This window comes from Triticum aestivum, chromosome 7D, assembly GCF_018294505.1.
Source record: "Triticum aestivum cultivar Chinese Spring chromosome 7D, IWGSC CS RefSeq v2.1, whole genome shotgun sequence".
Classification (NCBI taxonomy): Eukaryota; Viridiplantae; Streptophyta; class Magnoliopsida; order Poales; family Poaceae; genus Triticum; species Triticum aestivum.
Genome location: NC_057814.1, coordinates 31,117,686 through 31,137,877, shown reverse-complemented (window position 1 = coordinate 31,137,877; position 20,192 = coordinate 31,117,686). Strand labels below are relative to the sequence as shown.

The 20,192-nt window shown below is 46.2% G+C and overlaps 1 protein-coding gene across 1 annotated transcript; it reads right to left on the bottom strand.

Annotated features, from left to right (window-relative positions):
* Positions 1–5,204: 5,204 nt before the first annotated feature.
* On the bottom strand, positions 5,205–11,047 carry LOC123167998 (probable E3 ubiquitin-protein ligase XBOS36). Its single transcript, XM_044585861.1, has 5 exons — positions 10,637–11,047; positions 8,373–8,432; positions 6,678–6,749; positions 5,939–6,572; positions 5,205–5,845 (listed from the first exon to the last, which is right to left on the bottom strand). The coding sequence occupies exons 1-5, from the start codon at positions 10,814–10,816 to the stop codon at positions 5,469–5,471; spliced, it is 1,323 nt and encodes a 440-aa protein (XP_044441796.1). The 5' UTR covers positions 10,817–11,047; the 3' UTR covers positions 5,205–5,468.
* Positions 11,048–20,192: the final 9,145 nt, after the last annotated feature.

The following is a 20,192-nucleotide window of genomic DNA, read 5'->3' as shown; positions in this document are numbered from 1 at the left end:
TAAATACTTTTGGAATTCACAATATTTTCATACAATCAAGATTTTTCCCCAATTTTTGATTTTTTTAAATCTCAGATTTTTTTACAAATTCATCAAAAGTTTTGAAATCCCAAAACACTTTTCCAAATTTGTTTTCCAAATCCTTGAACATTTTTTTCTACTCGTGATTTGTTTCCAATTCCCGAACATTTTATGAATGTTAGAACATTTGAAATTTGGGAATATTTTTCGCAAATTCGTGAAGATTTTTTTGAAATTATGGACGGTTTTTGAAATATGAGGAACAAAATCAAATTCGTGAACATTTTCTTAAAATTTGGGAATATTTATTTCAAATCCGTGATTTTTTGTTGAACATTTTGCCTAATTCATGTATATTTTTGGAAATTTTTAGCATTTTTAAAATTTATGAACATATTTTCAAATTCAATTTTTTTGGAAATCCTAGGATTTTTTTAAAAAGCTAAAAAAGACCAAAAAACAGGGGCACCCCGCGGCGACGTGGCCGTGCCAAATTTGTGTGTTGGGGGGGGGGCATGAGTGTGTGTTAGCTCGATTTCCCCTGCATGGGTTGGGGAATAGGAGCTACCTTAGAAAAATTGAGGGAAAGCTCCCAAGCTCATTTATTCATATGTAATAGAAGGTTTTACATTGCCCCTGGGTCCAAAAGCCGACAATGTCGGGCTGGTGATAATGCTAATGAAGCTTGCGCAATGTCGTGAACATCCACATTATCTGCCCTTCTTTCGTATGTAAAAACAAAGTCTTGTAATAAAAGTTTCATACAAGAAATATCTTTGGTAATCATGGACTGTAATCCTTTGCTTTCCTTCGTGAATAAATCGTAGTCTATTGCGGTTACTCCCTTTCGCATGTTGATATCCCTGGCTAGGCATAGTGCCTCACGGCAAGCCATCGCTTCCATGCTTGTGGGTTTATGACACCAATACACACCAGAACTAAGCCCCCATGAACACAACAGTTTCCAGACCTGAATGTAGCAGCTGCAGCTCCCCTTTTGTTTGTCACAGAGATCAATCCATCGACATTTCCTTTAGCCAATCCTTCAGGTGGCGGAAGCTATCTTGATGGTGCAGATGGTCCTCTTGGCTACTGCACTGGTGGTGTGTCGATCTCCTGCAGTTCTCTCAGATGATTTTCAATGAAGTTGCGCGTCGCAAAAGGACTTCCATATTTGTCTTAGTGCATCTCTCTTTGCCTTCCCAATGCCCACATTGTTACCATAACTTTGACATGTTGCTGTTCTGGCAGAAAATCCTCTAGCTCAAACTACCAAATTCTTGCAATGGGAGAGTCCCCATAAATGCCCAACTACTTTTCAGATAAAGTTTCAAGTCGTACATTCTGAGTTTGTTTCACCTCTCCTCTTAACTTGTTTGAGCACCCCTTACTAAAAATACTGAGGACTTACCAAGATTTATTTTCTGACCAAATGCGTTGCAATCATGGTGTAAGAGAGACATTACTTCCTGCGCCGCTGTCCATAGAAAAAAGACTGTCACATATGATAAATATGGCTTAATGGGTTGAATACTTCTAATGACGGGCTTGGAACCTGCACCATTACACATGTGTATCTTACAACAATAACGGGCCTTCTTTTTCGGGCCGTGAATAGTATAGTGCGTGAGTGGTAACAATGTCAACAGCGATGAGCCTCTTTTTTGTCCGTTAGTGGTGACATTTTTCGCTGATTTTGAAACAGTCTTGCTAAATCTCAGTCGACTGAGACTTGATTATATTTCAACCGACACTATATTTGTGGGATCATACATTGAGATTCGTGCACAAAAAAATTCAGATTTTTTCCCTTTTCTTACATGGTATATCACTTGACTCACACTTGGTTAAATCTCAGTCGACTGAGACCTAACTACATCCATTTTGAAAACATATATATGAATCACCACTTATAGTTATCCCTACTGCCATTTGCGGTAATTTGCAATGCTGACAGGCACACTTGGACTTGATAGAGGTGAACTGGTCATGACTCCCTCCAATCTAAATTACTAAAGTTGTATTAAAACAAACGACAAGTTATATGAATCAGAGTTGCTAAAAGTTGTACTAAAACAAACAATTTTTTTGAAATTTAAAATATTTTTTCAAATCACGAATAGTTTTGGAATTCGCAAAATTTTCATTCAATCGAGAATTTTTTCAATTTTTGAACATTTTTAAAAACCTTATATTTTTTAAAATTTATCAACAGTTTTGAAATCCCAGAACATTTCTTCAAATTTGTTTTCCAAATCCATGAACATTTTTTCTACTCGTGATTTTTTCCAATTCTTGACATTTCCTGAATGTTAGAACATTTGAAACTTGGCAATCAGTTTTGCAAATTCGTGAAGATATTTTGAAATCATGGACATTTTTTGAAATATGAGAAGCAAAATTAAATTCATGAACATTTTCTTAAAATTTGTGACCATTTATTTCAAATCCGTGATTTTTTGGCGAATATTTTTCTAATTCATGTATATTTTTCGATTTTTTCTAATTTATGAACATATTTTGAAATTCAATTTTTTTTTGAAATCCAGGAATTTTTCAAAAAGCTAAAAATAATAAAAAAACAGGGGCACCCCGCCGTGATGTGGCCGTCCCAAATTTGTGTGTGTGTGTGGGGTGGGGGAGCAGGGGAATGTATCCGGTGCACCCGCACTTGTGGTGCTACCGGTGCACCGGATGCCATAGAATGTTTTAAAAAATCTGAAAAAAATCTAGCACGTTAACGCAAATGATGTCAAAAAAATTCGTATAAAAGTCTAAAATATTTTTTGAGATACAATAATGACAAATTTGACATCAGTGTGATAATGGGCCAAATCTAAAGCCCGAGTTATGTTGTGTACTATTCAGTGTTGAATTTGTCATTTTTGTTTTTCAAGTTATATTTCGAATTTTGACTTGAATTTTTTTGACAACCTACATTGATGTTGGGTGAGTGTTAATTTTTTTCAGAATTTTTTGAACATTTTATAAGCACACTGTGAGTTCGGTGTACCGGTAGCACCATAAGCTCCGGTGCACCAGATATTTTCCCACGGGAGCAGGGGTGTGTGTTAGCTTGATTTTCCCCGCATGGGTCGGGGAATAGGAGCTACCTTAGCAAAATTGAGGCAAAGGTCCCGAACTCATTTGTTCATACGTAATAGAGGGTTTTACATTGCCCCTGGGTCCAAAAGTCGACAATGTCGGGCTGGTGATAATGCTAATGAAGCGTGCGCAACATCCACGTTATCTGCCCTTCTTTCATATGTAAAAACAAAGTCTTGTAACAAAAGTTTCATACAAGAAATATCTTTGATAATCATGGACTGCAATCCTTTGCTTTCCTTTGTGAATAGATCGTTGCACTTCTACACAGTGTATTGCGATTACTCCCTTTCGTAGGTTGATATCTCTGGCTAGGCATAGTGCCTCACGGCAAGCCATCGCTTCCATGCTTGTGGGTCTATAACACCAATACACACCAGAACTGAAGCCCCCATGAACACACCAGTTTCCAGACCTGAATGTAGCAGCCGCAACTCCCCTTTTGTTTGTCACAGAGATCGATCCGTCGACATTTCCTTTAGCCAATCCTTCAGGTGGCGGAAGCTATCTTGATGGTGCAGATGGTCCTCTTGGCTGCCACACTGGTGCTGTGTCGATCTCCTGTAGTCCTCTCAGATGATTTTCAATGAAGTTGCGCGTTGCAAAAGGACTTTCATATTTATCTTCGTGCATCTCTCTTTGCCTTCCCAATGCCCACATTGTTACCATAACTTTGACATATTGTTGTTCTGGCAGAAAATCCTCTAGCTCAAACTACCAATTTCTTGCAATGGGAGAGTCCCCATAAATGCCGAGAGCAACTCCCATCTGAATAATATAAAGCCCTCAAGATATGTGCACTTACGGAATTTTTTTCTTGCACCAACCCCGATCCCTGCTTAGTTAATAATACTAAATTAAATAGTTTCATCTTTAAGAAGCCCATTCCTCCCAAATACTTTGGTTGTGACATGTCATTCACGAAACCCAAGTTGTCTTCCTCTTACCCTCCTTCGCTCCCCACCAAAACTTGCGAAGTAAAGAATCGATATGTTCACACAATCCTCGCGGAAGATTGAAGCATTCCATAGCATATGTGGATAGGGCTTGAGCTACCGACTTACCCTCAATTTATTTACCTCCAACTGATAGAATCTGATCAATCTAACCCTGTATCCTCTTCCAAACTCTGCCCTTCGGGTATTTTTAAACACCTCATTTTTAGCTCGACCAACATCCGTGGGCATGCCCAACTACTTTTCAGATAAAGTTTCAAGTTTTACATTCTGAGTTTGTTTCACCTCTCCTCTTAACTTGTTTGAGCACCCCTTACTGAAAATACTGAGGACATACCAAGATTTATTTTCTGACCAAATGCGTTGCAATCATGGTGTAAGAGAGACATTACTTCCTGCGCCGCGGTCCATAGAAAAAAGACTGTCACGTGTGATAAATATGGCTTAATGGGCTGAATACTTCTAATGACGGGGTTGGAACCTGCACCATTACACATGTATATCTTACAACAATAACGGGCCTTGTTTTTCCGGCTGTGAATAGTATAATGCGTGAGTGGTAACAATGTCAACATCGATGAGCCTCTTTTTTGTCCGTTAATGGTGACATTTTTCGCTGATTTTGAAACAGTCTTGCTAAATCTCAGTCCACTGAGACTTGATTATGTCTCAATCGACACTATCTGTGGGATCATACATTAAGATTCGTGCAAAAAAAAACAGATTTTTTCCCTTTTCTTATATGGTATGTCACTTGACTCATAGTTGGTTAAATCTCAGTCGACTGAGACATAGCTACATCCATTTCGAAAACAAATGTATGAATCACCACTTATAGTTATCCCTACTGCCATTTGCGATAATTTGCAATGCTGACAGGAACACTTGGACTTGATAGAGGTGAACTGGTCATGACTCCCTCCAATCTAAATTACTAAAGTTGTATTAAAACAAACGGCAAGTTATATGGATCAGAGTTACTAATAAAAGTTGTACTAAAACAGTGACAAGCAACGCGGATTGAAGGGACTACTTTCTTCTTCTTCTACTAGATGACATGCACTGCACAAACAAATACAACTTTATCAATCACCCTACATGCATTTTGTAGTCCTCACCCGATCGGAAAGAATCGCAACTTCATAAGATCAAGTGACTAGTAAGTATAATTTACAAGAAAGAATTTCTATGAATGTCCACCACATCAGTGCACATCCCACCACCGTATCTACATCATTTCACACCACAAACACAACAAATCAAATGGTATGCCAGCTTCGTCTACGTATGCATGTCTGTATGTAACTATGTATACTACTCCTGTGAAACCTTTGTATGTGCACGATGAAATTCCTGCGAAACTAATCCGGACAGAGCCGCTGGTGCTCAGGACAAGATGGCGGAGGGGCCGGTGAACGGGGCGCAGTACAGGGGAGCTATGGCGGCCTCCGGGCCGTCCAACCCGCCGCCGCCGTAGCTCCGGCCACCGGAAGACCGGCATGTGCTCTTCTCCTCCTCTTCATCCTCCGGGCTGCCGTGGCGGTCCTGGCAGCGCGCGCACGCGCAGGGGAGGCTGCTGCCGCTCATGCTCTGCTGGTCGTCCTCGGGCGACGCGGTGGCCGCGGCGACGGCCTTCCTGAAGGAGGCGATGCCGCTCCGGCAGAGCGGGCACGGCACGGTGCCGGCCAGCCCCGGCACCTCGTACGCCTTCATCACCGTGCACAGGTCCATCGCGCACTTGAGGCACAGCTCGTGCCCGCACACTGCACACCGATCGAGTCAGAAACGATCAACAAATCATCGAAATTTTTGAAAAAATAATAATTTGCGCGTGACAAAAGAGCAGAGTAGGGCACCTTCGGCGGCGACGTTGCAGGGTCTCTCGAGGCAGACGGAGCAGGCGTCGTCGTCGTTGCCGGCACCGGAGTCCGGCGAGGCGGGGAAACCGGCGGCTGCGTAGTCCCGGGCGACGGCGAGGAGGGAAGGGAGCGGGAGGGAGAGGTAGGCGGAGGGCGGGAACTTGGGGACGGGCAGCTGCGACTTGGGCGCCAGCACGTGCTCCAGCCAGTTGCACTTCCACATCCGGGCCACGTCCACGGCGAGCCAGCCGTTGCAGTTGGCGGCCATCCGGTCGGCGCCCCGGGACACGAGCACCTGGCAGCACCGGACCTCGCCGCCGGACGCCGCGTAGTGCAGCGGCGTGCTCCCGGCGCCGATGGCCGCCATGGGCGCCGCGGCGCAGGGGATCGTCTGCGCGTCCAGGGACGCCCGCTCGTCGACCAGCAGGTGCACGCAGTCCACGTGCCCGTGCAGCGCCGCCAGGTGCAGCGCCGTCACGCCGCCGCCCGCCGCCCGGTTCGCGTACCGGGCCGATGCGCCCTCGCCCGCGCCGGCCGCGTCCGCCAGCAGCAGCCGCGCGCACCGCACGTGCCCGCCTGCCGCCGCCGCGTGCAGCGCCGTGCGCCCGGTCAGCCCGTCCGCCTTCCACACCTGATCGATTCAGCCACAAGCAAAAGATCGCGATCAGATTAGATTGATCTGCAGGAACAGATCAGAAGCAAGCGAGCTGAATCTTGGCTCGGGTTAGTGGCGTACGTTGCATCTGAAGGCCAGCAGCGTCTGAACCACCTCCCAGTGCCCTGAGCGGCACGCTTGCATCAACGGCGTCTGCAAAACCAAATCACGGTAAGGTTCCATTTTACTGAGCAAAACAAATTTGTCTGATGGGATTACAGCAGAGATAAAAACAAATATATCAAAGTATGCAGTTTTCGACATGAAATTTTTACTGCGAAGAAATTATTTCCCACGATGCTTCTACATAATCATTTCCGGACCACATTTTTTTTATGTAGGAACCATTTTGGAGTCCACCACAAATGTGACGTCGGATTTTTAATCATGGCAAATCGAATGATTTTTACGAGAATTATGTTCTCCAAGGATGGAAAATTTTGTTGGGAGCATGGCAAATTCGTCTAAGTTAATTTTTTGTTAGAAAATTGACGTGCTTGCAAACTATTCCCATCATCCCGCCAATATAAATTCCCATGAAAAATGTCAGATTTGTCATGTCTAAAAATCTAACGTCGGATTTTTAGTAGTGTTTCCGAACATTTTTGCTTTGCGTGCAATTCATGCAAAGGCTAAGGTCAGATTGCAAATATATGTTTCCTTTTATTTCTCTCTTACTGCTACTGCACACTCATGTCTATGCCTAAGTAGAATATCCATAATTAAAGCTTTAAAGCAAACATAAATTTATAAGAAATAATATATACTGGAGTCATGAACTGTCCAAAGTCTAAGTTTGGTCTCTGGGTTTCAATACAAGACATTTTCAACCCTCGGCCTTGGTCCATTTCTTCAATGTAAATCCTATAGGATGGTGTTTGTTTTTCGCCCACGTGGCAGTCCCGAGTAATACAAATTTTTGGAAATAGGCAAAACATTATGTAGAATGAAACTAATAAAATATGTGAATCAAAAATATTCATTTAAGGTTAGCAGAACTCTATACTTTTTCTTGCAAAAAAAAAGAACTCTATGTTTTTTTTTACAAAATCACACCTACAGAAATATCCTGGAAAACCATGGAATTCAGTGACACTAGAAATAATTCTTGATTGTTCAGAAATTGTTATTCCCGTAAAAAAATCCCATATTTACAACAATTTTTTTAAACAATTCCAAGTTTTCCAAATCTGGCATTTAAGAAAAATTATCAAGAACTGTATTTTTTTCCAGTTATTCTTGTAAATATGCAGGGCCAAAAAAAGTAGATGTCGTCATTGAACTTTTAGTTTCATGAAAGTACCATTTGTAGTCCAAATATTTGACCTTTGCCCATTTTTTCTTCAAATTAGTTAAGTTTTTTTTAAACAAGAAAGGCATTATTATCCAACACCCCCTCCCCAACCCCTTAATTATTTTTTTGACTTGTGTCAATTCTATGGCGCTGGGCAGGCTGTATCTGTTTGCGTGGGGAGTGCCACGACACACAAAAAAAGTGATGATTCTACTATATGAGGGACCAATAAGTTCCTCGATTGTGGCTGTTGCACTTGCAACCAATAATAGCACACATAGTTTCTATTAAAAAAAGAGGTACCAACAACAACACGCGCGCGACAGGAGGCAGCAGCGTTGCATCGATGGATTCAACTGCTCGATCGGAGAGATCAGCCTCGGAGACTGACACATTGAGTTGGTTGGGAACTTGAGATGAGCAATAACACAAGCAAGCCAGCACTGTTCACCTCACACTCTGTCACTGACATGCATACATACCTGTCCGTACACGTTCCTCGCGTTCGGGTCGGCTCCCTTCTCCAGCAGCAGCGCCGCGATCTGCACGCACGTAAACATAAACAATTTCAGAATTCTTTTTCGAGGAAACGCAAAAGCCTTTCTTAATCGCCGCGACGGCACGCACGCGTGCAAGTGAAAGTAAAACAGGGGAACCGATTTTTGCTTTTATTTTGCAGTCAAAAACTTAAATTAAATTAAATTTGATCGAATGTTTATGACCAAAAATAGCGTTACGTGTCCAGGTCGGGGAACACGTGATTTGAGCGTAACGACTGTACGGCTGCAGACGGGAACAGTTAAACCAGCTGGCTCGCTCGCTAGCTACTCATCATCAGCTCATGTACTTCTACTGCATGCATAATCACTGGCTGAGCATATATTTGTTGGCAAAATCGTCAAATTAAGCGAGCCAGCCGGACGATCGAGCGGACAGGACGCTGCGCTTAATTAATTTCTCTGTGACTTTGGTGATGGCGTCCTGACGCGATGGCTTTTAAAAACATGGAATTTAGCCTTGTCTACTAGCTGTACTATTAATCAGAGTTTACTTGGCACATGCGTCGACAGCAACACAGCAACTTGTGCTGCAAAAATCAGTCTACTGTGCATGTGTGCTTCAATTGCACGAGGTGGTTAACTTTTACATAAAAGCCCTCAAGAAAATTTGGCCGTGCATTCTACGGCTTCTTTCTTAATTATTACATAGCACTCGAGGCACACACACATGTACCTACATTTTGCCTTGCCCATTCCTGAAAAGAACTGTCCCGTCATATTTGGATTTTCGCGTTTGCTAAGTTCCATGGGAATCGAATTGGTGTAAGTCAATTTCCTGGGAGATGGGAGGGAGGTGAGGCCGGGCCGGGGACGACACGGTAGGGGCATTGTCAGTGGAGGGGAGTAGGAGGCTTGACGGTTCGGATGCGGGGCGGGTTCTCGGCTCTAGAGAGATGGCCGGGTGGGTATGGGCCACAGGCCGGCGAGGCACGCCCCGACACAAAGGAGTGTCATTGGCCATGGGCGGCGGCAGCAAGTAGTTAGGTCGGCGCCGGATCAAGCGGATCACGAGGAATGCGGAGTAGCTGGCTGGAGGAAGGAGAAAGCACAACAGCCATTGAGTACAAGCTAAAAAATCAACTTACCAAAAAAACCAGACAACTTGTTGGATTCCCCTACAATTTTACATCAAAATCTGCGTGTCACTATTTAGTGAACGCACCTACCTGGCTACCTGGCTCCCATTATATACCATCAACTAGGGTGAGAGGAAAAGCATCAAGTCAAAGAAAACTTTTGATCCATCTACCTTGTTACACATCAGCGTGACAGTAACCCGGCCCGAAAATATCCCAACTAATTAACTACGGGTGCCAACTTGCGTGGAAAAGAATGCATCCCTCCAATGGTGACTCGACATTGCCGTGAATTTCTGGCCACAAGACGAAGGGGTCATTTTCTACCAAGGAAAAATGAGTCGTACTTGCTTGGAAAACCATAGCCGGAGGACGCACGCATGCGCCCCAAATCAAATCCAATATGGTGGAGTAGGTAGGTTTTCCTGTCGACTCGTGAATTTATTTTATTTTATCAGTGGTTTGTCTGTGGTTAAGCTAGATAGGCGTCCATAATTATTTAATTTAGAGAACAAATCTGATATGGTAGTACCTTTCGAGACATTACTAGGAGGATCAATATGTGGGATCTACTAGCTAATTAATCTAGGCCACTTGTTTTTCTAGTTTTTGTTTCGTTGAATCTGTTTTGTCTTTCGTGCATAATTTTTTTTGAGGCCCATGATGTGGGCTTGTCTAGTTATTCGACATTAACCTCAAATTTAAACTTACACTCTACGAGTCGCGGTTTGAATTTTGTAGGGTTGGCTTGTTTAGGTATTCAAAATACAAAGCCTGTTTTGCATTTGCATTTCTATTTTCAGGGAGAGAAAATCATTGCGAAATTATTTTTCGTAACACCGGCCATAAAGAACTTGTAAGAGGAAAAAAAAGAACATGTTGAACTGCGCGCCTTATTTGCATGGTTTTGAATTTAAACTGCACCCGCTGAACTAGCCCATGCAAAACGGAAACAAATTCGCATGCATGCAGGCGGAGGCGCGCGCGGCCGCCGCCGGCGTCGAGATGCCACGCCGCAGCCACGGTACGAGCCGTCGAGCGAGCGGGTCGTCGATCGGGCCATCTCGCCGTCCGGCCGTCCGGCCGGCGCGCGCGCGCGAGCCTACGTACCTCGTGGTGGCCCTTGGTGGCGGCGAGGTGGAGCGGCGAGCTGAGGTTGCCGAAGGTGGCCGTGCAGCGCGCGAGCCCCGGGTCCGCCGCCAGCAGCCGCCGCACCTCCGCCGCGTCGCCGTCCCGAGCCGCCGCCGCCAGCCGCTCGCCCAGCCCGGCGCACCCCAGCGCGTTCCCCATGTCTGTGCTGATCAATCCGACGCGCCGCCGCCTGCCGTCTACTACGTACCGAGCCCGCGCACCCGCCGGCCGGCGCCCCGTCGCTAGCTGGAGAGCTAAGCTCACGGGACTTCTCCGGTCGTTGTTGGCAAAGGAGATTGAATCTGGTGAGCTAGCTAGGTGCGTGTGAGCCTAACACTAAGCCACCACATATATATTTGAGATTTGTGTCTATCTCTCTCGTGCATTTATCTTCCGGCTAGCCTAGAAAGTTTTATATGTGCACTCTTCTAGTTCTGGCTTAGTGTGATCATGACCCATGAGAGAATTCTTTTTCCCTTCTTCTTCTCTCACTGATATGATATCTTGGTGTCAGTCTATCAGGCCAGACAGCTGGGCACTAGTGTATTGATTAGTTGTGCATGGCCGCTTTTGCACATTAACCCCTATACTTGCGTCTATTCACTTGCATGCCCACCACCTAGGCCTAGGGGTAGCTTCAGAAATAACCCCCCTAGAAATGTTATTTTTGAAGTGATGCGTATCTTTGGCGCGAAATGGAGACTGTCTGCTCGAACAAGACGGGTGTCGGCTATAAGTGACTCGAGAGTATCATGTCGAAGGGGGATGTCGATCAACAAGGGAAGGGTCGATCTCCAAGGAAAAATATATGCGCCGACAAATCTCAAAAGCTCTTATCAACAAAGTGTCGCTCGCCAACACAGTATCATCTCGATTGCATCCTATGGTCGAAGAATGTTCCGAGGAAGTGAAAGTGATGCACGCATAAAATTGTACTGAAAACGCCAGAAGTCAATTCATTGACGATCATATATACCATCCCTTCGTGTAAATCGGTGAACTATGAAGAGTCAACCCTGGCGCCAAAAGAGTCTGACGTGTTGCACACCTGCTTGTGTGGTGCTAAGTTGGCATGGAAAAGATCTCCTTACAGTGTGTCGAAATCATCCACAGCCAATGAGACCGTGCAAGATATATTCGTACGTGTATGATAGTGTGATCGATGTAAGTATCAGCCAACCCCACTAAGCACTAACTCACGGGTGCAACTAATCTAGCTAGCTAGTGGATCAAGTTTCTCCACTTGGTAGCATCAGTTTCCTTCACTTTCTGCCACTTGCATTTCGTGTCTATTCACCGAAAGGAAACACTATTATGGTTTTATCACCTTCATTGCCATCAGTTTTTTTTGAAAAAAAGGTTATTTACTGGTTAATAAGTAGGCAAGGCTTTCCGATCATTTTCAGTGTCTTTCATGGAATAACGTTTTTCCTGATTTTTGTAGAAAACTTATGTACTGAAAGACATGTCTCAACCAATTCAACCGGGTTTCAATTTTCCAGCAAAAAAAGAAGAAAAAATCGCAAGATAGCATGTTGGGTCCCAATGCCATGCACAGAGAGAGACAAGTACCATTTCATTCAACCCCAAGTGCATCAATACGTACTCTTCACTCGTGGGATCTGATTTTATACAACCAGAACCCCCTTCATATATACCACTACCAATGTCAAAAAAATTGTTAGAAGGTTCCAGCGCTCATGTAGCAAGATATATGGAATTAGTAGATACAACATCAAGAGAGAGAGAGAGCCAAGATTTATTATTGTTAATCAATATAGTCACAAGAGGGGAACGGCCTTGAGTGAGACCTGCCGAGAGAAAAAAGCAAGGCATCCAATGGACGTGTAGAGCAATCAATGATGATACCTTTCTCAAATTTCATTACGAAAAGTGACTTGTTTGGTCTTTGGTGGCCAAGCAATTAGGTAGGTAGGCGTTAAGCAAACAAAGTGCTTGTATGTCACCATCTCATTCATGACATATAAATATATACTATTAGTTGGAAAACAAATGAGATTTACAGGAGTAGTTTGCAAAGGAAAATATATATTACTATATCAAATATAAAATAAAATGCATCGTCCGTCATGAACTGTAGCATCCATTGGCTCTGTGAGCTTCATACACTTGAACAGCTGCGCTATCATTAGATTCATTACAAGATGAGGTGGAGCGTACTACTGTTCTCGCTTCTGAATGTGCACAAGTGGGCAAATCACTTCCTACAATCTCTGTACACGACTTGGAGACTTTGAAAATAGAAACCATAATTTATTGTGACAGCATGAATTTCATTTCGTATCACATAATGGCCTACCTACCGGCACTATTTCATTGACCAAACAGTGGAGACTGGTGATATGAAGTGTACAAATTCAAGGGTACATGTAAAAATAATAACTTCTCAGAGGGTACGGCCGCGAAGTGGTACATGATTGAACACGTCATCATCATTGAAATCGTCGGAGCAGAAATGACTAATCAGTGAGCAGAATTAAGAAAGTGCTAATTATTTTTAATGTCAGGAACAAAGAGAGGCAGCTTGTGGCAGCACTCATCAGTGAGTTTGATCCGTTCTGAAGTCCAAGGGAAGAGTATCTTGATAGTAGGAATCTCTGTACGTAGGGGGTGGATTCTTTCTCTTTCTTTTTTCGAGCTTGGGTGGTGGATTCTTGCAAGGAAAGAGAATCTCCGGTTGCTTCGTCCACGCTAGCTTTGTCAGCCAATCGCCCGGTTGCATTTCCGTATCAACTTGACCTTCTATGCGGATAGGATTTAGATTTAGGAGAGGACGGATTTTCAAAACTTATTTTGATTCCTTGCTTGTATACTAACTATTGAGGGGATCTTTCATTCCAAGGACTTTTATTATAAGAAAAATTAAAGATTACTTCAGCATCTTTTTTTTTCCGGAAAAACTTCCAATCTATTCATCTACGATCATAGCAGTACAACGAACATCAGAAATAAAAATTACATCCAGATCCGTAGACCACCTAGCGACGACTACAAGCACTGAAGCGAGCCGAAGGCGCGCCACCGTCATCACCCCTCCATCGCCGGAGTCGGGCACAACTTGTTGTAGTAGACAGTCGGGAAGTCGTCGTGCTAAGGCCCCATAGGACCAGCGCACCAGAACAACAACCGCCGCCGATGAAGAATAACGTAGGTTGGAAGGATTCAACCCGAAGACACACGCACGTAGACGAACAACGACGAGATCCAAGCAAATCCACCAAAGATAGATCCGCCGGAGACACACCTCCACATGCCCACCAACGATGCTAGATGCACCGCCGGAACGGGGGCTAGGCGGGGAGACCTTTATTCCATCTTCAGGGAGCTGCCGCCGTCTCGCCTTCCTGAGCAGGACACAAACCCTAACAAGACAGGAAAAAACGATTGAAAACAGAGCCCTCCCGCCAGCCCTTTGCAGGATCCACCGCGCCCCCATGGCCCTAGGGCCACCGGAGACGAGGCGGACCTGCGACGGCGCCGGCGAGAGGCAGAAACCCTAGCTTTCTTTCTTGGAACGGAAAGAACTCGACAGGTTTCTACTTCAGCATCTTTAGAAATTTTACCCATTTGTGTTGATTGATTTGTACATAAGGGCATCACCAAGCTGGCCTCTAAAACGGACACTATATTTATTCATGGACTGGTTCAGACCAGTCCGCGGACACTGATGCGGTAGTCGGCCATTCAACCAAGGTGGCTTTTGGTTGGCTAGGCATATGTCCAGACTCCTCCAAAGCCTCCAAGCTAGCTTCTAGTTTGACAGAATTTGGACATTCGGACCAGTCCGAGGACGCTTGAGGGATACCTTGGATGGCAAAAAAATGTCGGGACTCTCACAAATGACATATATGAACGATTTGCGGGTCCACGTTGGAGATGCCCTAAGGATCTTTTTGAAGACTCCTTTTGTTTTTTTTCACTTCCTGATAAAAGGTTGTGTTTTTATTAACTCGTAACGAAGCATTAAGAGGATGCAAACATGATGGAATATCCACTGGCTCTATAAAAAAGGATGCACACACCGAACACCAATGCACACACGAAGGATCGTGCCGACAAATCGCAGACATGTAAGATCAATGCTATGCCTAGGTGGAGGGAGTAAGAACAAAAAAGAAAAAGAAACATCACTAATCCCAGTCGAGCATTTGCAGCTATTGAAAATGATGTAAGCGTATATGGTCCCGACGTAATATCCGCGTGAAGTAAAAACCATGCACACACCAAGCAAATAGTTAGTCACCCTAAGATGAATGGAGCCATTGATCGCATGGTGAAGAAGATGACAACACCAAAATTCCAACTTGGAGATGATCCGATAATCCCACGCTTTTCATGGCCGGTGTCAAATATGGGCACCTCAAGCTGTACACCACGAGTTGTCATTGTCTCGCCAAGGTGGTGATTATCACCGGCAAATTGTCATGCACCATCTTTGTGACGCTAGTTGCAACGAAGGATTGTCGCCACGCAACGTGTGGATACCTCAACCAACCAAAATAGGGCAACAACAAAGGCGAGAACGGCATCAACAACTCGTAATGCCCAAAGACGTCACCATAGTCGACCCAAAATAAAAATTCCAAGCATGACTTTCATCGACCATCTCACCGCAGCCAAACAATGCATCTCACGGCACGCGGGCTGAGACGGAACTACGCCATCACCCTACGGCGGTCGTGTAACAGGCCCGATCTACCTAATCGATCAGATCGGGAGGAAGGAGGAGGAGGGGAGCAGGTGAGATCGAGGTAGGTGGAGAAGGAAGGGGATAACCAGGAGAAGAGCAGCTTCTCTCTGTCTATTCAGTTAGATACAATTCGATACCCTTGACGGCGCCAAGCCACCTACTTAACACCCGAGCTCGCAGGCTCGATACGGCCCACAAGGCCACGCATCCAAGACACTGCGGCCTGTTAACGGGCCGATCCTTCTGTCGAGTCAGCAAGCGCCTTGACCAGTTCCTCTCCCCGCTTGCTGGCTGGTGGGGTCGCCTTGACAGTCGTGACATCCTTCCCCCCTTGAGGTGAGGCTTGTCCCCAAGCCGATGTTGCTGGAAAGAGACGACGAAGTTCAGCGGGTTCCTCCCAGGTGGCGAGCGACGTTGGCAGCGCACCCCATTGTACCAGGAGACGAGGTTGCATCTCTCCTTGGACGCGAATGAACTTGGTGTCCAGAATTGCCTCCGGTTGGTGTTCAGCCTGCAGAATAGAGTTAACAGGAGGAAGATCGCGACTCACCTGGGTGCTAGGACCAACAGCCTTCTTCAGTTGTGAGACGTGCACCACAGGATGTATCTTACTGTCAGCTGGTAACTGGAGTTTGTATGCCACTTTTCCGACCTTAGCGAGCACTTGGTATGGGCCGTAGTAGCGGAACACAAGCTTCTGGTAAGGGCGTTGGGATACTGATGTTTGTATGAATGGCTGAAGCTTGAGGAAAACCATGTCACCCACTTCGAACGAACGGTCTGTGCGGTGCTTGTCTGCCTGAGCCTTCATGCGATCCCGAGCATGTTTCAGTTGTTGCTGTAAGTGTTGAGCCATCACTTCTCGTTCCTGTAGCCAAGCTGCCAGGTCAGGCACTGAACTTTCTTCCACTTGAGTGACAACGAACTCCCTTGGCAGATGACCATAGATTACTTCAAATGGAGTACGCCCTAGAGAGGAGTGAAATGTCGTGTTATACCAATACTCAGCTAAGAATAGCCACTTGATCCAATTACCAGGACACGAGTGTACTACACAGCGCAGGTATCCTTCCAAGCACTGATTTACGCGCTCTGTCTCCCCGTCAGTTTGGGGATGGTATGACGAACTCAAACGCAGCTGGGTCTGAGACAGTTTGAACAATTCCTGCCAAATTGCACTTGTGAAGATCCGGTCTCGGTCAGATATAATAGCCAGGGGCAGCCCGTGAAGCCGAAAGATGTTTTTCATGAAGGCTGTAGCCACCGTCAGGGCTGTGAATGGATGAGTCAGTGGTACGAAGTGAGCATATTTGGAGAACTTATCCACCATGACCAAAATTGTTGGGGAACGTAGCAAAAATTCAAAATTTTCCTACGTGTCACCAAGATCAATCTAGGAGATGCTAGCAACGAGAGGGGAGGAGTGCATCTACATACCCTTGTAGATCACGAGCAGAAGCGTTCAAGAGAACGGGGTTGATGGAGTCGTACTCGTCGTGATCCAAATCACCGATGATCCTAGCGCCGAACGGACGGCACCTCCGCGTTCAACACACGTACGGAGCGGGGACGTCTCCTCCTTCTTGATCCAGCAAGGGGGGAGGAGAAGTTGATGGAGATCCAGCAGCACGACGACGTGGTGGTGAAGTAGCGGGATCCCGGCAGGGCTTCGCCAAGCGCAAGCGGGGAGGAAGAGGTGTCACGGGAGGGAGGGAGGCGCCAGGGCTTTGGGTGCAGCTGCCCTCCCTCCCCCCTCTTTATATAGGGCCCCTGGGGGGGCGCCGGCCCTAGGAGATCCAATCTCCAGGGGGGGCGGCGGCCAAGGGGGGTGGCTTGCCCCCCAAGCCAAGTGGGGCGCCCCCCACCCCTAGGGTTTCCAACCCTAGGTGCAGGGGAGGCCCAAGGGGGGCGCACTAGCCCACCAGGGGCTGGTTCCCCTCCCACTTCTGCCCATGGGGCCCTCCGGGATAGGTGGCCCCACCCGGTGGACCCCCGGGACCCTTCTGGTGGTCCCGGTACAATACCGGTGACCCCCGAAACTTTCCCGGTGGCCGAAACTGGACTTCCTATATACAATTCTTCACCTCCGAACCATTCCGGAACTCCTCGTGACGTCCGGGATCTCATCCGGGACTCCGAACAACTTTCGGATTTCCGCATACTAATATCTCTACAACCCTAGCGTCACCAAACCTTAAGTGTGTAGACCCTACGGGTTCGGGAGACATGCAGACATGACCAAGACGACTCTCCGGTCAATAACCAACAGCGGGATCTGGATACCCATGTTGGCTCCCACATGTTCCACGATGATCTCATCGGATGAACCACGATGTTGAGGATTCAATCAATCCCGTATACAATTCCCTTTGTCTATCGGTATGTTACTTGCCCGAGATTCGATCGTCGGTATCCCAATACCTCGTTCAATCTCGTTACCGGCAAGTCTCTTTACTCGTTCCGTAACGCATGATCCCGTGGCTAACTCCTTAGTCACATTGATCTCATTATGATGATGCATTACCGAGTGGGCCCAGAGACACCTCTCCGTCATACGGAGTGACAAATCCCAGTCTCGATTCGTGCCAACCCAACAGACACTTTCGGAGATACCTGTAGTGCACCTTTATAGCCACCCAGTTACGTTGTGACGTTTGGTACACCCAAAGCATTCCTACGGTATCCGGGAGTTGCACAATCTCATGGTCTAAGGAAATGATACTTGACATTAGAAAAGCTCTAGCAAACGAACTACACGATCTTGTGCTATGCTTAGGATTGGGTCTTGTCCATCACATCATTCTCCTAATGATGTGATCCCGTTATCAATGACATCCAATGTCCATGGTCAGGAAACCATAACCATCTATTGATCAACGAGCTAGTCAACTAGAGGCTTACTAGGGACATGTTGTGGTCTATGTATTCACACATGTATTACGGTTTCCAGTTAATACAATTATAGCATGAACAATAGACAATTATCATGAACAAGGAAATATAATAATAACCATTTTATTATTGCCTCTAGGGCATATTTCCAACAAAAATCACATCATGGCCTCCGGATTTGGGAAGACCTTCAATAAAATCCAGGGAGATCACTGCCCACGGCTGCTTTGGAATGGGGAGGGGTTGCAACAGCCCCGCTGGAGCGATTCGTTCTGTCTTCGCACGCTGGCAAGTGACACACTCCTTGACATATTGCTTAATCTGAGCCTTCATGCCTTTCCAGAAGAAGAGGTTCTTGATTCTGTGATACGTGGCGTAGAACCCTGAATGTCCACCCACTGCACTGTCGTGGAGGGCCTTGATCAGCGATTGCTGTATCGTGCTATCCGAGCCAATCCAGATACGCCCCTTGTAACGCATGACTCCATCCTTCAGAGAGTAATCCGAGTCACTTCCAGGGTCTAGTGTGATTTGCGCCATCTTGTCTTGAATTTCTTTGTCTTGGCGATAACTGACGGCCACTGCTTCCAACCAGGCGGGCTTGCAAACTGAAATCGCTGCCACCTCTGCTTTAGTGTCATGTTCGCGCCGCGAGAGCGCATCTACTGCTTTGTTAGTGATGCCTGCCTTGTACTGGATCTGGAACTGCAGCCCCACCAACTTGGTGAAGGCCCGTTGCTGGATTGGTGTGTTGAGCCTCTGGTCGGTCAGATTCAGCAAGCTCTTTTGATCGGTGCGCACCAGAAACTCTGCATGCTGTCAATACGGCCGCCAGTGATCAACTGCTAAAATCAGGGCAAGGCACTCCTTTCCATATGCTGATAGGCCAAGGTTGCGTGGCGCCAACGCCTTGCTCAAGTAAGCTAAGGGGTGGGAATCCTGCATTAGGATTGCACCGACGCCCGTAGCACTTGCGTCAGTTTCTACGACGAACTTCTTGTTGAAATCAGGTAAGGCGAGCACGGGGGCCTGGATTAGCGCCTGCTTCAACTCTGCAAATGTTGTTTCTGCTATCGGTGTCCAAATAAAGAGGGTGCCCTTCTTCAACATGTCTGTCAGGGGACGGGATATGACACCAAAGTTTCTGTCAAACTTACGGTAGTATCCCGCAAGCCCCACGAAGCCTCGCAGCTTGCGAGTTGACTCTGGTCGCGGCCAGTCACGGACTGTTGCAATCTTGCTCTCACCAGTGGCCACACCTTCCTTGCTTATTGTGTGCCCCAAGTAATCGATCTTGCGTTGTGCAAAGGAGCATTTGGACATTTTGACCTTCAAACCATGCTGTGCCAAAATACCCAACACTTGCCGCAACAATTCCACGTGTTCCTCTAGGGTTGCTGAGTGGGTGAGGATGTCCTCCATAAAAGCGAGCACCCCATGCCTGAGCAAAGGACTCAGAACCGTGTTCATTCCTCCCTGAAATGTTGCTGGTCCCCCGGTCACACCATACGGCAACACCCGGAACTGAAAGTGCCCTTGGTGGGTTGTAAAGGCTGTTTTTGGTTCATCCTCTTCTCTCAACCTGATTTGGTGGTAGCCCGCTCGTAGATCCATCTTTGAGAACCAACACGATCTCGCAAGCTCATCGAGCAACTCGTCAATGACTGGCAATGGATATGTGCTCTTCAGTGTAATTGCATTCAGGTGGCGATAGTCCACGCAGAGGCGCCATGTCATATCTTTCTTTTTTACTAACAGCACAGGCGAGGAGAACGGACTGGTGCTAGGCACGATTAGTCCAACCTTAAGCATTTCTTTCACCTGAAGCTCAATCTCTGTCTTTTGTTCTGGGGTATACCGATACGGTCGAATGTTGACCGACTTGGCTCCAGGAATGATTGGGATTGCATGGTCCCAAGTGCGGTGTGGAGG